The sequence below is a fragment of the Patagioenas fasciata genome, chromosome Z (genome assembly GCF_037038585.1).
Source record: "Patagioenas fasciata isolate bPatFas1 chromosome Z, bPatFas1.hap1, whole genome shotgun sequence".
NCBI classification, from domain to species: Eukaryota; Metazoa; Chordata; class Aves; order Columbiformes; family Columbidae; genus Patagioenas; species Patagioenas fasciata.
This window is the reverse complement of record NC_092560.1, coordinates 45,089,192-45,109,612: the sequence shown is the minus strand read 5'-3', so window position 1 is coordinate 45,109,612 and position 20,421 is coordinate 45,089,192. Positions and strand designations below refer to the sequence as shown.

At 39.1% G+C, this 20,421-nt stretch overlaps 2 protein-coding genes across 6 annotated transcripts in view; both read right to left on the bottom strand.

Moving 5' to 3' along the window:
- Nucleotides 1–1,020: 1,020 nt before the first annotated feature.
- Nucleotides 1,021–19,162, bottom strand: MACIR (macrophage immunometabolism regulator). Of its 5 annotated transcripts, none has more exons than XM_071802108.1 (2): nt 19,085–19,162; nt 1,021–3,865 (listed from the first exon to the last, which is right to left on the bottom strand). In XM_071802108.1, exon 2 carries the CDS (start codon nt 3,842–3,844, stop codon nt 3,221–3,223), a length of 624 nt encoding a protein of 207 aa, XP_071658209.1. In that variant the 5' UTR covers nt 3,845–3,865; nt 19,085–19,162; the 3' UTR covers nt 1,021–3,220. The 5 variants fall into 5 exon arrangements, with proteins under 5 accessions (XP_071658209.1, XP_065717767.1, XP_065717769.1 ...); XM_065861695.2 differs by lacking the exon at nt 19,085–19,162 and adding an exon at nt 11,478–11,603; XM_065861697.2 differs by lacking the exon at nt 19,085–19,162 and adding an exon at nt 9,908–11,106.
- PPIP5K2 (diphosphoinositol pentakisphosphate kinase 2) overlaps nt 15,896–20,421 on the bottom strand; it is a 59,869-nt gene continuing 55,343 nt past the window's right edge. The window contains exons 31-32 of the mRNA XM_071802110.1: nt 19,085–19,213; nt 15,896–17,694 (exon numbers count right to left, since the gene is read on the bottom strand). Coding sequence (XP_071658211.1) covers nt 17,591–17,694; nt 19,085–19,213 — 233 coding nt within the window. The 3' untranslated portion in view covers nt 15,896–17,590. The remainder of the gene's footprint in view (nt 17,695–19,084; nt 19,214–20,421) is intronic.

The window sequence follows — 20,421 nt, the reverse complement described above, 5'->3', positions numbered from 1 at the left end:
TGGCTATAGTCTGCAATTAACAGTTTCCACTACAACAAGCATGCTCAACAAGAGAAATCACCACCTGAGAGATCTCAGTAGGAGTCAGAATACAACATATGGACAGAGAGAAGATAAATGAAACCACAAGGTCAGTGAGGTACTGTGTACAGCTGTAAATACAAACTATAACACAGCAGGACAGGAGTAGTTAAAAGTTTATACCTGACATCATATAATAGCTTTGTTTGGAAGAGACCCTCAAGATCACTGAGTCCAACCTTTAACCTAACTCTAGCACTAAACCATGTCCCTAAGAACCTCATCTACACGTCTTCTGAACACCTCCAGGGGTGGTGACTCAACCACTTCCCCGGGCAGCCTGTTCCAACACCTAACAACCCTTTCTGTGAAGATATTTTTCCTAATATCCAATCTGAACCTCCCCTGGCACAACTAGAGACCATTTCCCCTTGTCCTATCATTTGCAACTTGGGAGAAAAGACAAACACCCACCTCACTACAACCTCCTTTCACGTAGCTGTAGACAGCGATAAGATCTCCCCTCAGCCTCCTTTTCTCCAGGCTGAACAGCACCAGATCCCTCAGCTGTTCTTCATCAGACTTGTGCTGCAGACCCCTCACCAGATGGGATCACGGCTTAATGAAATTAAGGAAGAAAACACTGAAATAAAGAATGGATTTCATACCAATCCTTTTTTGGTATATTAACAAAAACAAAAAGTCAGTAATGTGCCTGACTTTAAGATCTGCCTTGATATCCCAGCTTACAGATTTGTACTTGATTCCAGATCTCCTTTGGTGTTAATGACCTGTTAAACGGAAGATTTGTGCTACCAAGCTGTATAATTTCTACCTTCATTATTTTAATCCTCTGGAAGATATCTTTAGCGGACAAGGAAACTTTTTTTTTTTAGCCTTTTTTTTTCTTTTAATTTATTACAGGAACCATCTCATCTTTGATTTTAACAGATTAGTGCAAGACATCATTAGTAGCAAAAATAAGACAAGATCAAAAGCTTCCGATTTTCTGAGACTTTGCTTATTTTAAAGGTAAAACCAGAAATTTCTCATGGATAAAAGAGTTTTGATAATGAACATTACAAACCAAACTTGCAAAACATGGGGCTCCTGAATGAGGATATGAGAGCTGCAAGTGCGTATGAGCTAAGCAAAGAATATTACCACATGTAAGCACCTTCACAAGCAAATCACCAAGCAGATAAAAGTACTAACACATTTTTAATGTTTGAACTCAGCTGGATAGCCGTCAACCCCTCTATTAGTGTAGCTATACAATTATGGCACAGGATGACATTAAACACATGCACAAAACATTAATAATCGCATGGCCCATTACCTGAAACAAAGTAACAAACCTAAGCACCTATTTCACAGAAGTCCAAGATCCCTGCTTTAAAGTTGTTTTTAAATGAAAGAAGCTGTATTTTCAAGTGTTCTCTTTCTCCTACACAGCAGATAGGTGTTTATATCACCCTTAAAATTTTTAAGCTAGAAATACCATTTCATAGGGTATTTCAACAAATAGTGGTGTTTATTCTTTAAACAAAATTTCCATCTCTTTGGCATCTGACTACATTCTGTTTTTCAAACTGAAGACTATATAGGAAGATTTCACTTTCAAGATCATTGTTCAAAACATTAAATTTACACAAGTGTAGTTAACTTTTAAAAACACATTCTGCTGCAAAGAATTCTAACAAACCTAAAAAAAAAATAACCAAACCAGAAAGATGAAGACTACTGGGCTGCCTTCATTTACAATTGAGAAGTGACAGAACAACTCCTCGTTTTCCACAGAGCATGCACTGACTAGTGCTTTCTCTTAATTCTGAACTATAACAAACAAGCAAACAAAAAAATCCTAATTCTACCAGGAAAAAGTGATCTAATAATTTATGTTGCAAAACAATGTGATCTTATTTTAAACTTCTGCAGAATTCATCAGTCAAAACCAAGCTGCACACTGCTTCAGTAGAAGATTGCAGCTAAAAAAAGAAGCCTGAAAACTATTTTCCATTTTTAAGCTTAAGTTACCAAAATGTTTTAAATACAGCTAGAAATGCAGCTGCCAAAACTGTATTTCATATTGTGTTTGGATAAAAATAATCTAAAATAACAAAGTTAGCCACTGTATTCAGTTCACTCTGTTGAATGATCCAGGATCATCTCTTCAAGGCTAATACAGAAATACTTCCACTGCACTGCATCAAAAAAACCCCCAAAAACCAAAAAAGCCCTTCCAGATCTCGAGTGTGCAGTGCTTCAAATCAACTGAATTTCCAAAGCAATGCTGAAGTTGACACCTTCTGTTACTATACCTGACATAGAAATCATGAATTAAATTCAAAAACATTGATACACCAATGCAGACATTCTAGTGCATCTACTGGAATCTGAAATTAACCCTTGTTTGTGTGTCAAGACAATGTAAAAAATGAATTCCACTAACAAAAAAAAAAATCTCTCCCCAAAATATTTCTTTTTAATAACCGAAATAATTCTCTTGAACAAGTTTTATAGAACAGAGGAAAGAAATTACTTCCGTGCAGAAACTAGAAAATAATTTAACAGGATTCAAGTAGCAAAGGTTTGTTTCACAAGTGAATCTCACTCTCATCATCAGTACACGTGCAGTTTGAAAACATTTCAACTGGATTGTTTAAACAGCACATCACCCAGTTTAGCCAAGCTCACTTTCCTCTCCATTAATTAAAAAATAATACATACATTTTACTGTAGAATACAGGAACAAAAGTAAAACCAAAAGACCTCCTAAACCTACTTATCGAAGTTCAGTTTCTAACATTAAGCCAAAATTAGAAACAACCAAGCAGGCATCATCAATCTTTCAGTGTTAAACTACTATAAATACTAGATCTAATTGTACCAAAAAACCATAACCAACCATCCAATCAAACAAAAACCCCCAAAAACCTCAAACTCAAAGACCAAAAGCTTTCTCAATTTGTTAAAAGGTGTCCAAAGAAATATCCACCAGTTGCAGTCAAATTTGCATCAGAATTTGCTTGCTTAGGAAAGATTTCTCCCTGTGGGTATTTGTAGCACATTGCATTGCCAAGTTTCTATTCAAATAAATTACTTTCTGATAACATTTAGCTGATAAAACCACCTACGATGTGGACAATGTGGATTTTTGCAGCAGAGAAATACTCAGGAATTGATGCTAAATTCAAGATCATGTGTTATTTCTTGCAAACACAAGGTCCCCTCTAATGGTAAGGTGTTGGAGCTGGTATTGTAGCACTTCTGTGTCAGCAGGTTCCTTAATGCTCATTTTGTCTAAATTGAGGTAGTCCAGGGATTTTGAATGAGATCTTTTACCTTTTAAAAGGTAAAGTGGCAGGGGACCATGAAGTGTCTTGTAAGATTCATATGGTAAAGCCTTAGTACATTTATCCCCTGAGCTGGGCATTCGCCTCCTCCTCCTTCCATTTACTGATGGGATCTCATATGGCTGATAGTACCTACTTCTAGTTTTGTACAAACGGGAAGAACGTGTGAGTCCTGAATCAAGCTGTTTGGAGAGCAAGGTCGGCCCAGATTCTCCTTTATTCTCTTCACTTCCTGTACACTTCTGGGCTAATTTTAGCAGCTCCTCTCCAGTTGTGAAGCCAACCAGGTAGTTAGAATCCATGTGAAGGATCTGATATCCCGCAACAGTTCGTCGCATTGGTGAACAGGGGGTACTGGAACAGCGGGGCTTCTCTGCTTCCATCCTGCCCGCAGGAGTCACTGCTGCAACAGGCACAGGGAGGGTGGATAGGGTAGTTCTGGACTCTCCATTTATGTCAACTTCCATTTTAAACACAATGCTATCCTCCTAAAAACAAAACAGAGCTTAATTAGAAATAGATCCTTTATGCAAAGAGAAACTGAGAGAGGACAGCAGAAATGAGATTTTGTCTCACTCGGAAGTCACAACCAGTACCTCTCTCTATTAAGTCTTGTCTTATCCTCTACAGTGTTGCATAACAAAACCATCACTGGCATCCGCCTTTTGAAATTATCTTCGGTGGTTTTTTTAGTAGAAGATACCATACATATATTTCTGATATTCTTAAACATTAAACACATTCTTGAGTAGAACTGTACACAAAAAAGCAGCATCCTTCCAGCCCAGTTTTTCATCCTTTTAGTCCATTTGATTCCTTACACTGCCTGACCTCTACATCCACTAGCACATCCACAGAAATTTCTCCCATATTCAGCCATGTATTTTTTCTATTGTCAATTATCTCAGTAAATGAAGATTTTAAAAATGTGTTTAACAGCTACTACCTCAGTCAGGCACAACTACAGACCAGACCTCATCTAATGAGGGTACTGTAATGCTTCACTTTTCCAGATGTGAGGACAGCTTCCTTTAGATTCAAAGAATGGCATCTTGGTTGTTTCAGAGCTGTCTTCATAGGTCTTCAACAACCCTTCCCCAAAAAAAAACCATCATTCACAATCAGTCAAACTCACACTATTTTTTTCTAAAGTATTTCTAACAAAGGAAACAGTATACTAGCAATTAATGAATATAGCATAAGATTCTTATACGCATCTTAAGAATAACCAATATACTGAATTCTATGGTGTTTGTTTTTCTGTTTCTTCTGGAAACAGACTAATTTTCCCTGACCTTTTTTTTCTTCACAACCTCTCCAAATACATAGTTTGACACCTTTGCAGATACAATTGTCTGCCACAAGCCATTACTATCTCTAACACGGAAAGGCAGGGTCAATGTCACATCAAGTATACATTAGTGGATGTAAGAACAGAGGAGGCTTGATTATTTTCATTTCTTCGTTTTTAGCATTATCTACACCATTTTGATGACACAGCTACTTCACAAAATAAAAAGGTCACATTTGTTTCCAGATCCATGCTTCCTACATTGTCAGCTTCCCCTTTGCTCTAAACAGTAGCAAGTGAATCTCTAGACAATATAATTCACAAAAAAAATCAGCATAGCTTTGTAATGTTTAAAAGAGACTCAAGAAAGGAAAGTTGGTTGCAAGTGCAGAAACACAATTCTGAATTTCATTATAGGAGACTGCAAATCACATTCAAAAGCTCAGCTTCACAAATGAGACTGACTTAGAACATACTATTATCAGTTTGCAAACTTACAAAACTGTTATTTTCTGCCATTCTGAGGCTTAGGAGGTCACAGGCTGAGTAGCAAAGATGCAACAAGCAAAGAAATATTTTATTCAAACTTCTGCAACTAGACACCCCCAGCATCCCCACTGAGATCAATCTCTATTCATCTCAAAATAAGAGAGGAAGCCGTGTGCAACTCTCACTTGCAAAAGAAAATAAACAAGCATCATGCAAAATTTAAACCTACCTTGTTTCTGTTCAGGGATTGGGAAGGAGCAGTTTAAGTAATGTTCCCACTTCTGCTTCCCTGAGTGGTATCAAATCAACCTGCTCTTCCCATCCTATGCTAATAAACTGGGAGTAAACAAAATTCCCATAGTTTTGCTGAAGAGGATTTTATCTGCCATGGACAAACTTCTATTATGGAGTGACTATTACTAATGTTCCTTGAGTATTAAATGTCCTTTCTTCAGTTCTCATAGTCTACTCAGCGTTCTTCATTACCAGTTTTACGTAGCATCACTTTTACAGATACACAAATGCACTTAATCCAGCGAGCTTTTAAACATTTTGAATTTAACAATACAGGTAACACGGCAAAACTTAAATAAAAAAATTAAAACACTGAGGCAAACCAAACACCAACATTTTTCACTCAAATAAACATTCACACGAAACTCCAGAATGTTGCCCATTATATTTAATTGACTTTGGAATGTATTTATGGACTAAATTAAAACTTTCTAAATAGCAGAAGCAGTTCTGTTTCTTACTTATGTACCGTATCTCGCATTGAGACAGTAAATATGGTAAGGTTTCAGCCAATGAGTTGAAGATATTAATGACAATTCCTTAAGCAGAAATCACAGTTCCTGTACCATCAGGAACAAGGCTACTTGAGGCACGGCACAGAAAAAAATTGCATTAAAACTTTTGGCTGCCCTGTGCTTTTGCCAAGAAGCCTAAATATTTAACTGTTCCTGCTTTTTTAATTCCCAGCTTTTACCCTGCAGCTCAGAAATCACTCCAGTAATCTTCTATAAAGACTAGACCTGTTCTGCAGAAAAGCTGAAATGCTAGAAGAAGTATAAACAAAACAGTCATACAGCAAGGTTAGAAATCAATCATACTATGTAGCCACATGCAAACAGCAACAACGAAAAAAACCCCACAAAACCCAACAATATGTGTGCTAAAGAACAGGAGGGAGGAAGAGATGTGTCCATGCACTTTTTGAGTTAAAAAAGCCTCAAGGACTGGAAAGCAACACAGGATCTTTGCAGAACACAGTTTTTTAAATAAATTTACTCCTGTTTGAAACATAGGTGTGTGCCCTGGTAACAAAAAGCAATCAACTTCGAAGAATAACTATAAGCAGAAGGAAAGGAGGCACAAGTTACTTCCAAATAACTACTTCTCCCTGGCCAAAAACATTACAACGGAAAATCAGAGAAGAAAAGCCTTCAAGTCAGCAAGCTCCAACCTAGTATTTCAGCCTGAAACTGTAGAATTTCCATTTCTGTGCTTCAGGGCAATGAACAGCCCTAAAAACAAGAGATCTGACAGACACTCCAGATGCCAAGTCTGCAGGTAGTACAATTTCTTAAGAATCACAAAGACCTGTCTCATTGATAAAACCCTCATAATTGCAATAAGCAGATCGCAGAATGGAAAGATGGCCAACTCTTTTACAGAGTCAAACATACTGCACAGAAGTATCAACACAGTTTTGACACTTTCCCATCTCTGTGCTGTCATTACATAATATATACAATGCACATAAAAGATCCATTGTCTATCAAACATCGGGAGTAAGTAAAGTCATCCAGCACATGTAAAGCACGTACGAAGCCAGAATACATCTTTAATTATTTCAATTGTCTCTGTTTATGAAGGTGGAGAACAAGGTCTATATCTTTTCCCTTGCAGTTTGACAAGAAAAATTCACATACATGTGTTATGTGCTCTTGGAAATCCCGCCTTGTTTCTCTGTCACTGAAATATGCTTATGGAATTACATACTTGTAGAGCAAAGTTTTCTGTAAATCAGTACTTCCAATCTGCAACTAAAACAAATGAAATGTTTAGTTGAAAGGGGAAAAATGAGCTAAAATTCAGCTATGTAAGAGTATCCACAAAGGTGACATATTTCTTTTTCTAGAGTTGGGGAAGGTAGGCCATAGACTTTGATACGTATGCAGCCTGTAGGTTCTTCCAGGTTGATGATACTGCTGCACATGCCGCCAGAGACAATGGTTGTTTTTAGGTATGCTTGTTACCTTCAGCTGAAGTGACCTAGGCTAATGTTGCTTCACCGTGCTCTTGACATGGGCATGGGGTAAAACAAAATGTATTACAGAGAAAAAGCTCACGAAAGGTATCAATAAACTATACGTTTTCTTCACCAACTCTTGCTGTTCTTAGGAGAAATTCCAAACTAAACTAAAGGAAAAGCAAATGGAGGTAATATTAAACAGTTGTACCACATGAGACAACATTCAGATGAAGAACGAAGTTTAGCGCACATTTTTTCCTCAAAATTAAATGCAAGAAATGAAATTACGTATAAAGCGTACGTTATGATCATGCAGGCCTTAAGAAAACAGATGAACTGATACTGAAGTCATAAAGCCAGTGCATTAACTATAGGATGTGATAGAAAACAATAGTCCACAAAACAATCCATGAAAAAGGTGACTACATAATAACGTGTTTGTGTGTGAGGTTCTTGTCAATAGTATTAAGCCCTTCAGCAATCCAGTACAATGGACAATAAATACCACCCAGTTTGTACAGAACAAGGAATCATTAAATGTTTTGCAAAGGATAAAATTAATTCCTAGTAATATGTTCCAGCTGCAAGAATCAAAAACTATTTAACCAGTTTTTAAATTATTATTATTAATGCAGCCTTGAACAGAAAACAATGATGATCCAGGAAACTACCTTTTAAATACAAAGAGGGTTACAAATTAATTAGAGTAACTACAACAGGAAACTGAAGTAACTAGCTCATCCCACAGAGAATTTACACAGAAAGGAGACAGATGGAATTTCAAGAGTCAGTTCAGGCTAATGAATTGTGTATGAGCAGACTTATCAAGCAGGGAAAGTAAAAGAAAATGGTGGGAAAGAAAGCCATTTAACTTGTAATATCTCTTTGCCAAGTAATATTAGACGGAAGTTTTTGACAGAGGGTAACTCTTCTTAAATATTTAGAGACCTTCAGATAATTAGAACAACTTCCTCGCTGGATGGAATAACAGATGAACACTTCCCCCCGACTCCATCAGTGAGCTGATGCTTCTGGCCAGCATAAAGATGGCTGTGTACTATCATCACTCATCAAAAGACAAAATGGTGTAACACGTGTAAAAAACCCGATGCACACTGTAACACAAACAGCTTTTATTTTTTAGTTGGTTAGTGAGTTTTAAAAATGTTTATAACTGTACTTTATTTTATTGTATTTTTGATTTTCATCTTCTCACCAACCAAAATCTAAGTTTCACTTTCAAAGTTATCTTCTTTCCAGTTTCAGGTTAGCTTACTTCGAAAAAACAAAACAAAGACCCCAAACCTGATTTGCCAACAACAATTAAATTGCCTTTTTAAAATAATAAAGACAGATTGGTAAAAAAAAAAAAAAAAAAAAAAAAAAGTATTGGAGATTTCACTGGATAAATGCTGATTTTTGTCTTTAAAAACCAACATGCTAATGTGAATAAAGGTCTCCGTTGCTTTTATGTCAGATAAGAAATGCCTGTTTGGTAGTTTCCCATGTTGCCATACCTGAATATACAGCTCTCCAGGTCTTATTTTGAAAGTATTAAGCTAAACAAAAAACAATATTATATTCAGCTTTTGACTAGGAACAGCTATTCAAAGAAAGCTACTGGTTAAAAGTAAGACATAATCAACAATATCAGGAAAAATATGTTTAATCAATGCAATTTAGTTTGTTTTGTTTTAATTAAAGCACTTTAAAGACTAGTTCTTTGTCTTAGCTTGATGCAACCTGCAGCAGATATTCACGTGTTTGTTGGAAAGGTTTCTCATTCACTTACACCACTCACATTGCTAAAGGTCACGTCCTCAAGCTTACTAGAGTTATGCATACAACATCTTTAAGTTTCGTTCTCTGCCTTCTTCTCAAATGGTCCTTTCCATACTAAAATGCTACCTAAAAATAAATGTTTAAGTGTAATGCAAGTATGGAATAAAAATTAATAAAAGCACAACAGCACATGCAGGTACAGTAAATTTGTATTCAGCTTACAACTAGTGTGAACAGAAAACTGATGCAGAATACTCAGTTCATCTGACTTCATCATAATGTACTGCATTTGCACATGATTATGCAAGCCTGGTGGCCAAGCTGGCAGCATCAGACTGGTCAAAGAATACGAGATTATAAAGAAAGACACGTCACTATGTCAGTACTGTTATGCAAGAACTTAATTTCAGCAATCACACTGCCATTGCCTTCTTTCTGTTTCAAAAGTCACTGTGAGAACCACTGTCCTCCATTTTCATTACTCTAAAAGACACTCTTCCTCAAGGGAAAAAAGAATAAAGCAACCATACCATGTAAGACAGGATATGGTTCAAAATACACCAACAGCATGAAGGCGGTGGGAGGAGAAGTTCTCAGTAAGAGAGACAACTAGGAAAAAAACTGCATCATTCTCTTCCTTGTGGCAAAACAAAGCATCAGTTCCCCAGTCCTCACTACATCCATCCTGGAAAATGGTCCAAGGACTCTTACCGTATTCAGGAAGAGACGTGTCAGAAGTCAGCCAGCTACTGGTACAGCAGCAAGACCTCTCCATCACTCTCACTATGATCGGTGTAACTGCAGCCTTCTGTCATCAGCTCGTTTCCACAGGCAACTATGCCAGCATGTATGGAAGTATGTACAGTGACGTACTGCACCACTCTAGAGAGCACACTAACAAGCAAAGATATGTCCACAAAAAACACCTACTAATGCGTATCAGTTGCTATTTTCTTTATGCCAGCTAAACCACCTACGTAAAATAGCAGATAACTAACTTACATATGAAGAAATTAAGATCTGAGACTATTTTTCTACATATCTGTAGAATACTCAAAACAGTGCCTCAAATGTTCAGACACAGTCCTCCAATATCTTACTATGCAGAAGTAGAACTGGCAAAACATGCCTGCCAATAAACCAAAGCAGCTTAGCAAGCTTCATACTCTGTAAAGTAACACTTTAATGCATGTTAGATTGCATAAATGTGGGAAATAAGTATCATGGACAGTACAATCAACATGTAAACAGAGCTTTGACCCTCTGTTTACCATTCACTAAGCAAGATTTATTGCAGGGAAATAGAAAGTTACCCACACAAAGCTGGGCACTAGTGCACTTTGTTACTATCAACTGAACGGTAAGGCCATATTCAGGTTTAGCACTTTCCTAAGAGTATTAAGAATGGTATGGGGACTGCTGGTGGTGACAATGAAGAGAGCTGTAAATAGTTATGGACTGAGGTGCTGACAGGTGAATTCTGGCTTTTCCACCGCTTATACTGTTAGTAGCAGCTGGCATGGAAAGCGCACTTGAGCCACCCCACCGCCGGCTTCGGGTCGTGCACGAGAACTCCCCGGGCGTCCCGCCGCACGCGGGCCCTGCCACCGGCACCCTGGTGCGCTGGAGACGCGCTGGGACAACGATGAACACGCTGCTCACTGCCCGCGCACTGCACTGCGCTCATCGGCTGCTGCTGGGGAGGCGAAGCGGCCGCGGGCTGGGACCGCAGGGCACGCAGACCGGCAGAAGCCCCTCCAGCTGGGAGCGCCGCCCGGCTGGCGGAAGAAGCGGGCGGGACATATGCGCCAGGACCTCCGCGGTGTTGGAGGTCAAGCCCACCCTAGGAGCCCGCGGGCCCTGGGATCCGGCGGCCCCGAAGCTCCCAAGGCGGCAGCGGCCCCACCGCGGCGCCCAGCACCGCTGTGAGGGGACAGAGGGGCCACCACCCGTGGGAGGGCCAGGCCGCACCGAGCGGCTCGCGTCTCTCCCGCCTCGGCCCGGGGCGCGGGTGGCAAGACTGCGGCTCCCAACAGACCCCGCCGCGGCCCGCGCCCGGCGCCCACCGCCAGTGCCGGCTGCCACACACCGCCTCAGGCCCCACAGCCCGGCACCGCTTCCGCCGGGGCGCCAGGGCCCGCACCCCCCCGAGGCCTCCCTGCACCCACTCGCCCAGCCGGCTCCGGCACCCACTCCGTGAGGCGTGGGCAGGGCCCGAGACCGCGGAAGCCGAAGTGCCGCCTGGCCGGCTGAGTGGAGCGGTGCCATCCCCGCCTCCTACCTGCGATCCAGGGCGGCGGGACCCTGCGCCGGGCGCGGAAGGAACAGTGAAGCGCCCAGTACGGCGCGCCCCGCTGCAGTCGGCCCGGCCCGGCCCGGCCCGCTTCGCAAGCTCGGTCTGATGGGCGGGGCGGCGGCGGGCAGGGCGCCAGCTAGTGGCGGCGGGCGGCTGTGAGCGCTGTAGGGTCGGTCTTCTGCGAGATGGCGGGGCTGGGCGGCAGCCGGCAGCTCCTCGCAGCGCGGCGGGCCCGACCTGGGCCCGCCTGGCACCCTGAGCCCCTCTCGCCTCGTACCCTTCCGTTCCGGGCTCCCGTCTCTCCCTGAAACCGGCCGTCTCGGGCTGGTGCCTGCGAGGAGGGGGCTGAGGCCTCGGTGGCGGCCCGAGGCCGGGCTGCGGCACCCTGGAGGAGGCAGGGGTCTGCTGGCTGCACGCAGCTCCCTGCGGTTGGGGCCAGGGTGCTGTACTGGAGGAGGTAGTAGACACCAGGTCAGCTGGACCGTAATGATGTCTTGATTCATAAAAATCTGGGCGTACTCTTTATGCTTTAAGGATTTGTATGGTGTAGAAATACTTGCTCTGCATCCATGAGTAAAGAGTAACTTCCCATAGGAAGAGAACAGGAAGACAAATGAGAAACTTGATTGGTGTCTGCACGACAGGTAAATATCCCACCATTAGGGACAACAGTTGGGGTTGAAATGTCTTTCTGGACCCACTCTGCAGAGGCACCTCTGGAATGCTAAGCAGTGAGCCTTGTTGGTACAAGCCTTACCTGACCCTCATTTCACCTATTCTGGTAGTTTCTGGCTTAATCAGCTTTAATCCGGTCTATCTTTTCACTTTGTACACAACTATATGAAGGGATCAAGTAACCATCTCTTGGTGTCTTCACTGAAGTACTTCTGATCTCCGTCTGTTACCTCTGTGGTATTTCCACATCTACAAAGTTTGGACACTGACTAGATATAAAACTTTAGTAATGGTTTTGCCAACATCCAGTTAGATCGTTTCCCTATTTTATTTAGCTATGCAAATACTGAGCAAAGAGGCTACTAATGCACCGAACCTTGCAAAAAATCGCATAACTTCCCTCCTGTAAAGTAAAAAGAAAAGACAAGGGGAAGAGAAGGTGTTAACATCATAGTCCTTCTGTTTTTTCCTGTCTCAGTAATAGTTTGTCAGGAGCTGAATCAGGGTAGAGTTGAGCCAGCTTTTGTTTCTAAAACTGTCTTTTAAGACACCTAAATACATATTTAGTGTTTTCTACTGTCCCAGGGAATGCATAGATGTCCTCTGTGTGACAGCCATGCTGGTTCCAGCAGTCAAGAAGGCTGCAAGTCATCAGGTCTTGAATTGCAAAAAAGGGTGTTAGCACTAGATATGCACCAGACTAGCTGGAATTTGCATTTCTTGGAAATTCTCAGCTAGAACAAACAACAGAGACAGAAACAACAAGGGTTTTATAAGGAATTTTAACTACAGTCTTTAGGTATGTAAGCCCTTAAGAGTCATTGGTTTTGCAAGTACATAAAAGTGTTTTAAGAACTACCTTAGTAGATTTAGTACAGAACACAGAGAATGTATCTGATTCACACTTTTTAGTGCTGCTTCAACACAGAGAAACACACAGACCATTACGGACTATGCTGTCTGCATCGTCACCCTGACCAGAACATGAAGTACTGTACATTTTATGATGGCTATGCTCATCAGTAGGTTCCTGCATCAATGAGTCAATTATTATGACAATACAAGTCAATAAAAAACCCCATAATATTAAAGGTAAAACACACATAAAAAGGGCTCAATTTCTTTTATTCTTTTTAAGTTCTTCCGTATTATTATCCTTAGAGAACTTTTATCAAAATATTTTTTTTTCCTTGCTTTTGTACATTTCAGGTTTGTACATGGGAAAATGGCATGGTGAGGTAAGCATTAATGAAGTTATTAAATCACCAGGACTGAAATCTGAGCAATTGAAAGAATATTCACTCAGTCTGTTTAATGTGTTGGTCTTGTGCATATGGATTTAATTCCAAAGCCTGATGAGACAAACTTTTTATTAAATATTCATTTTCTTTTCCCTTGATAAGGATTGTGGCCATTATTCTGAAAGTCTGGATTTTGCAGGAAATCCATAATTGTATTAAGGATAACATAAAAAATTTGGGGGGAGAGTAGGGGAAGAGAAAAATAATTCTGAGCAGGGTATAGCTGAACTAGTATAATAACTTTTACACAGGAAAAAAATAATTAAAACTGAAATATCTTTATATTAAAAGATAAAAATTATTATCCATCACCATACAATTTAGCAAATTTTGCCATCCAAAACCAAAAGCTTAATATTTTTAAAAAATATCTTAAAAGGCTATTTGGCTAAGTTAAAAGAAACTATAGTGAAAATTTACTTAATAGCTAAACAAAATGTCTTTCCTACAGCATGTAATAGAATCTCACTTTTATTTTTTATATAGCAAGTGAAAAATAATTCTAGTACATGTGAAAAATATCCCTTGATTTTCTTGTTGGGCCAAATTCACCTTTTTGCCTAAATAAGCTGATTTCAGTAGGAATTACAGCTACTTTAGCAGGGCTGAATTTGTGTCCAGATGGAGGTGGTAAGCACAGAAAGAATGTAAGAAAGGTGGTGCTTTTAGAGCTTTGTGTGTTTTGCAGATGTTCCATTAGTACCAACTAGACCATCTCAAAGCAATAAATAGAATCAATCAACACGAAAATATGCAGTCTGTTCTACACTGTAAGAATTAGAAGTTACAGGGAAAGGGAAGTTTTGGACCAGTCTTAGACAAAATGATAGATTCAGTATTCACATGTACAGGAGAAGGCAACAAAAAGTACTTGCCAACATTGGTCTAGGTCTGTTAAGTGAACCTAAGTTAATAAAAATAAAAATGTAAATCTATTAAATAAGCAAAAGTAGTGACTAGACATGTTCATGATCAGACCAGGTTGCTCAGAGAAGTGGTGCAGTCTCCATCTTGCAAGATTTTCAAGCCCAATCTGGATGAAGTCCTAGGTGACCTGGTCTGGTCTCACAGATGATGCAGAACTGGGCAACAGGTTTGGACTAGTGACCTCCTGAGACCCTTTCCTGCTTGAATTATTCTGTACTTCTATGATCCTTGGTTAACTTTATTGTTTGTGGATTGAATGCATAGCATACGTTGAGGTCAAAATGTATGGGATTTTAGAACAGAAATAGGAATAGAATAGAATACAGGAGAAGAGGGAGAGGAGAGAAGAAGGGAAGGGAAAAAGAATATTTCAGTTGGAAGGGACCTACAACGACCATAGACAGTTTGAATTCATAAATGGTTCAAAATATTTCTCAGCGTAGTAATTTAAAATAATTTATGGAGGTTTTAGAAAGGATACTTTAAGTCTAAATATATTCCCAGCGCTCAAGCAAAAGAGGGATTAAAAAGTTGTAAACAATCTGAAGACAAATAAGACAGGAGGCCCAAGTAAATTTATACTCAGATTTTAAAAGATTCACAAGAGTTTTAGTATTTATATTAGTATATACAGATATATAATGGACGTTTGGTGAGGAGGACTGTAAACATGCTCAAGTGACTGAGGTCTGCAGTGCCTGTATTCCTGCTTGTGTGCTTCTGCCCAGATGGTGCTTCAGAGACCCACCTGGTTCATGAAGTAATGAAAACTAACTTATCCTGCATTTCATCTGTGGTTTTACATTTATTCCTGCATCCTGCATATGTCACCTCACACAGTATACAATAAATAATATTAATCTTATGAAAGGAGCAGTTATTCTCTCTTTTGGAGAGGTGTATTGGAACAGGAGGTTTAGTAAGACGTGCACCCAGACAAAATAGGCTTTGCTGGAAACAAAGATATTGCAATTGTATTAGGAGAATTCTTGATCTGGTAAAAAATGTCCATCACCCAAGTACCTTGTTTTCCCTTGTTGGTGATTTTTGCTCCTTTTACTGAACAGAATAAAGATCTTATTCTTTGACCTTTGTCAAATCTGATTGGAATAGGATGTACAGTTGCAAAAATTGAATGTAAGAAAGCCAGATTGCATAAAGAAATTGGACTAAAAATACATAAATATGAGCTCAGTACAGTCCACATTCTGCCATACTGCTACGGTACTAATAGAAAATAGAAGAGCACTCACAGTGGTCTTTAATGTTACCATTCTTGTTGAGGAAACACTGCAGAATATGTGACTATCTTTTTGAGAAGTGAATTTAGTATAAAATTATAAAGCCTCATTTCTTATAAGTCATGTCCTTCACCACCAAGATTTTGCCTTATTTGTATATTAATGGCTTATTTGTAATTTTTTTTTTTTTTTCCACCAAGACTACTGAGTCAACTATTCACTTCACATATGTTCTTAAAAGAAAACAAAATGAAGAAAATTTGCCAGTGACCTTGTTTTTATTTAGGCACACATAAAAAACATTCTGCCACAGCTTTGGTTGACTGGAATGATACGCATACTTAAATTTTAACAGTTGGGTTTTTTTAAACAGTAAACAAGTGTACATTCAGTTGTGTACAAGACCAACACTGACAATAACACAACTACACTACAGAAAATGAAATGTTTTAAGTATACAGCTGTGAAACCCTTTGTATTTTTGGTATTTAACCAGCATTTTTAGAATTAGTTTGCTGAAGCCATTTAATGTGTGGTATACACTGAAAACAGATCTGTGGCAAAGTGAATGTAATTATAGTTGCACTGGCTCTGGAGATGAGTAAGAGCCCCACTTCAAAATATTAGTTGGAAGCTATGTCTTCTGCAACTTTAATGTGAAAGGAATTATCTAACTTGTAATTTATGAAGTCCAATATTAATAATTAGCCACTTGAACTTACAGAGGTGGACAATATTTTCATACATTTGGGATAATTATAATAATTCAGTAATATTTCATGCCACAGATAAGAATCACAAGAACTACTCTGAGACTGGCTGATTACATGATCCAGTAACTCAAAGTTCTATTGACTTACTAATGCTTCTCACAGCTCTTATAAAATCTGTTGTTTGTTTGTTTGTTTTTTAATGAAAGTTGTCAACCACCTAAATTGTAAGGAGAGATGTATGAAAATCCCCAGTCCACAATGAATCCTGAGTATTCTGGAACAGTAAGCACTGAGTTCTGGTAGACCACAGTTTCTCTCTACTCTGAAGGGATGATAATAAAGCATAGATGGAATATTTACAATTTTTAGGATAAACTTACTAGCAGACCAGCTGTCACCATTTCTCTTTTTACAAAACCTGATTTTTAATATCACCTTTTTGTAGAAACATAATGGCGAAGCAAATAAAGCTGTCTTTTAAATAAATGAAATAAGTTTTGGATAAAAACATACAAAAGACAATTTTATCTGCTGGATGATAAACAGGTACCCATATGCAAGCATGTATACTAAACAATAAAAGAGAAGGTGCATTTGAATGTCACAAGTCTGATGTAAACACACAGTAAAAATAAGGACAGTCAAAAGTGACAATACATTAACTCATTCCATCATGCCTAATTATTGCAGCATATATGAAATAATTCAAATGCAGAAATCATTTGTTTATCTTCAAAACCAGGCAAAAAGAGATCTCTTTGGAAATGCAGTTAAATTAAAAAAGCTTCTAGCCAAGATGTGCATTACATTTCAGCCCACAGAAGAAATTCACAAGGAAACTGTAAACTCCAGAAAATAGAAGTTTATAATGACAACAGACAATGCCATCATTACTGTGACATGAACAGAGCCACTGCAACACATACCACTGCACTGGTATTTTCTTTTTGTACAAGTTCATAGTAAATATTTGAAGACACTGTAAAGGTTCATGTGCAGCTTTTCCATTAAAGGAGTGCAGTTCATGAAACTGATAAATAAATGTATTTCCTGAAATGTTTTAGAAAATGAGGAAAGACATTTGACCTAAATATGTACCGTGCACACTACATGTATAAACTAAAGATTCTTAAGTGCATTATGAACTGCAGACATAAACGGCTTTTGAAAACTCAGTAATTTAGTTGAACGAATGCCAAACAAATGTTTAAGAAGTTGCCTCCAGTTTTGTCTGATCAATTTCATTTCTTCTCAGGAAGAGTTTCACCACTGAGTTCTACATCTAGTGAGGACTCTCCAAGAGACAGCTTAACATTAGATACATAAACAGAAGATCCCGTGGCAGCTGTACAAATAAAGAAAGTATTAGGTTTTACACTCAAGAATACCCAAGCTAAAAAGCATCAAAACCAAGAAAAACACATCACCTAGCACAGAAATACACACAAAGCCACACCGTATCTAACGAAATCAGAAATGCAATGCGATTTTGTTGTAGAGGCCCTCTAAACAGCACAACCATCCAAAAGCAAACAGCATAGCTGGCCAACAGTTCAAACTGAATATACTAATGAGCAAATGCATCATCATATTATTGGCAGCTTTAGTCAGAACCTGATCACAGAAGTCTATAATAGATGTTCAGAAAACATCTTAGAAATTCTGCCATTTAAATAAATAAACTTCCTCTGCTTGTCTTACTTGGAGATAGCTGGAAATACTGTTATACTTGAAAACAATACAAAACCCCATGAATTTTCAGGCTATAGAAATTCTTTCAAATACTTCGGAAGATAAGAGAAGTAACTATTAACACAGTTTTACTGCTAAAACTACTTGTGCAATGCTATTCAGTTCTTGTTGACCTGTAAAATGATCCTGGGTATATAGAAAGGGAAAGTTAAGTATTAGCTGACTGAGAAATTATCACAGAACCATAGAATAGTTTGGGTTGGAAGGGACCTTCAAAGATGCTCTAGTCCAACTCCTCTGCAATGAGCAGGGACATTTTCCACTATATCAAGTTGCTTGGAGCCCCATCCAGTGTGGCCCTGAATGTCTCCAGGGAGGGGGCATCTACCACTTCTCTGGGCAACTGTTCCAGTGTTTCACCACCCTCACTGTAAAAAAATTTATTCTTTGTATCTAGTCTGAATTAACTCTCTGTTAGTTGAAAACCGTTATCCCTTGTCCTGTCACAACAGGCCCTGCTAAAAAGTCTGTCCCCATGTTTCTTACAGGCCCCTTTTCAGTACTGACAGGTCGCAATAAGGTCTCCCCAGAGCCTTCCTTCTCCAGGCTGATCAACCCCAGCTCCCTCAACTTGTCATCACAGGAGAGGTGTTCCAGCCCTCTGATCATTTCTGTAGCCTCGTCTGGACCTTCTCCAACAGGTCCGTGTCTTTCCTGTGCTGAAGGCTCCAGAGCTGGATGCAGAACTCCAGGTGGGGTCTCACCAGAGCAGAGCAGAGGGGCAGAATCACCTGCCTCTACCTGCTGGCCACGCTGCTTTTGATGCAGCCCAAGATATGATTGGCTTTCTGGGCTGCAAGTGCGCACTGCTGGCTCATGTCCAGTCTTTCATTCACCAGTACTCTGAAGTCTTTTTGCACAGGGCTGCTCTCAATCATGTCATCCCCCAGCCTGTATTGATCACCTAACATACAAGAAAGAATCCTACTGCTGGAAATAACATACTTAAGTTAGCTGTTCTGCCACTGGCACAAGTTACTTACATGAGGTTGGTTTCTCTATTGCTAGCCTTTCAGGCAAGGTTTCAAGTGGCATTGGTTGAATTTTTGCAGGGGTATATGTATTTAAAGCAATTTTTCTTCCTGATAGTGGTATCATGTATGTTGGAGAAGCTGAAATGGGGAAAAAAGGAAAATGAACACATTATTAATAATAAAAATACTCTCACCTGAGCAAAACGTCAAAAATACTACCCACAAAACCATGTATCTGTCCAGTAATATAGATGCCCCAGTTATACAAACTGCAACTCAGCTATTTATTTTTGACTCTAATGTCAAAACTTCAAAGCATGAAAGACAAATCTAAAAATCTCCATTTTACCACAGAAAGTGACATTGATAACTTCATGTTGCTAATGCAGCTAAGCTGAATTTCAGTAACAGCTCCCTTGCCAGAGGACTGGCAAAAGCATTGGTGCTACTTCTCAGAGGTTATGAAAATTGCCCTAGAATAGGCATTTAGGCTAAAATGCCTATAGAAAGTGCATACAATAGATTATTCCCTAGACAATTTTCAAATGTTATAAGAAAGCAGAAAAACAAAGCACCTATAGCCTCATTTCTATCAGGTCTGATTTCCAACCATTGCTTTTTAAAAGGTGACAATCAGACCACCAGTATGACAGATTTTTAAAAATATTTTTTCATCTGGTGTACTCTAAATTCTGAATTGTTTTTTAAGAGACGCAAACTTCCTAACCAGTGTAACAAAGCATTTTAAATCGCTGAGATCTTCAAAACACCTGTAAGCTTTGCTGTGTTCTTTTAAAATAGTATCAGTTTTCTTAAATTGCTTATGTTCCTTCTCAGATACAGGAGACCTACTATATCAAGTTAGCTGCTAAAATCTATAACTCTATAAACTAAAATAACAGAAAAAAAAAAAAAAGGAAAAATCCTAACACCTGTGTAACCTTTGTATCAGTACAAATTTTGTGATTAAAGTATGAGTCTTTAGGCATTTCCTCAAGAAGATAAGGTTTCAATCACCTCACACATTAATCACAAGCAACTCAATATGTGGTAATCTGACCTAACTGAAACCATTTCCAAATACACAGTAGCAGAATCACAATGGGGAGTCATCTTCCCAGACACATGCACAGGGATAGAACTCAGTTTGTATTTCATTTCAGGATCACTTAAACATCAAACATGCAGCACAAACCATGAGAAAACTATGTAAGGCAATCCACAGGTGAAACTCCAAATAATAAAGTAATATTGAAAGGAACAGGAAATAACACAGTTTTAAGATACAAAAGGCTTGTGCAAGGTAAAACTGCTGAGGTTACTGCCAGTACAAAAGTATAGTATAA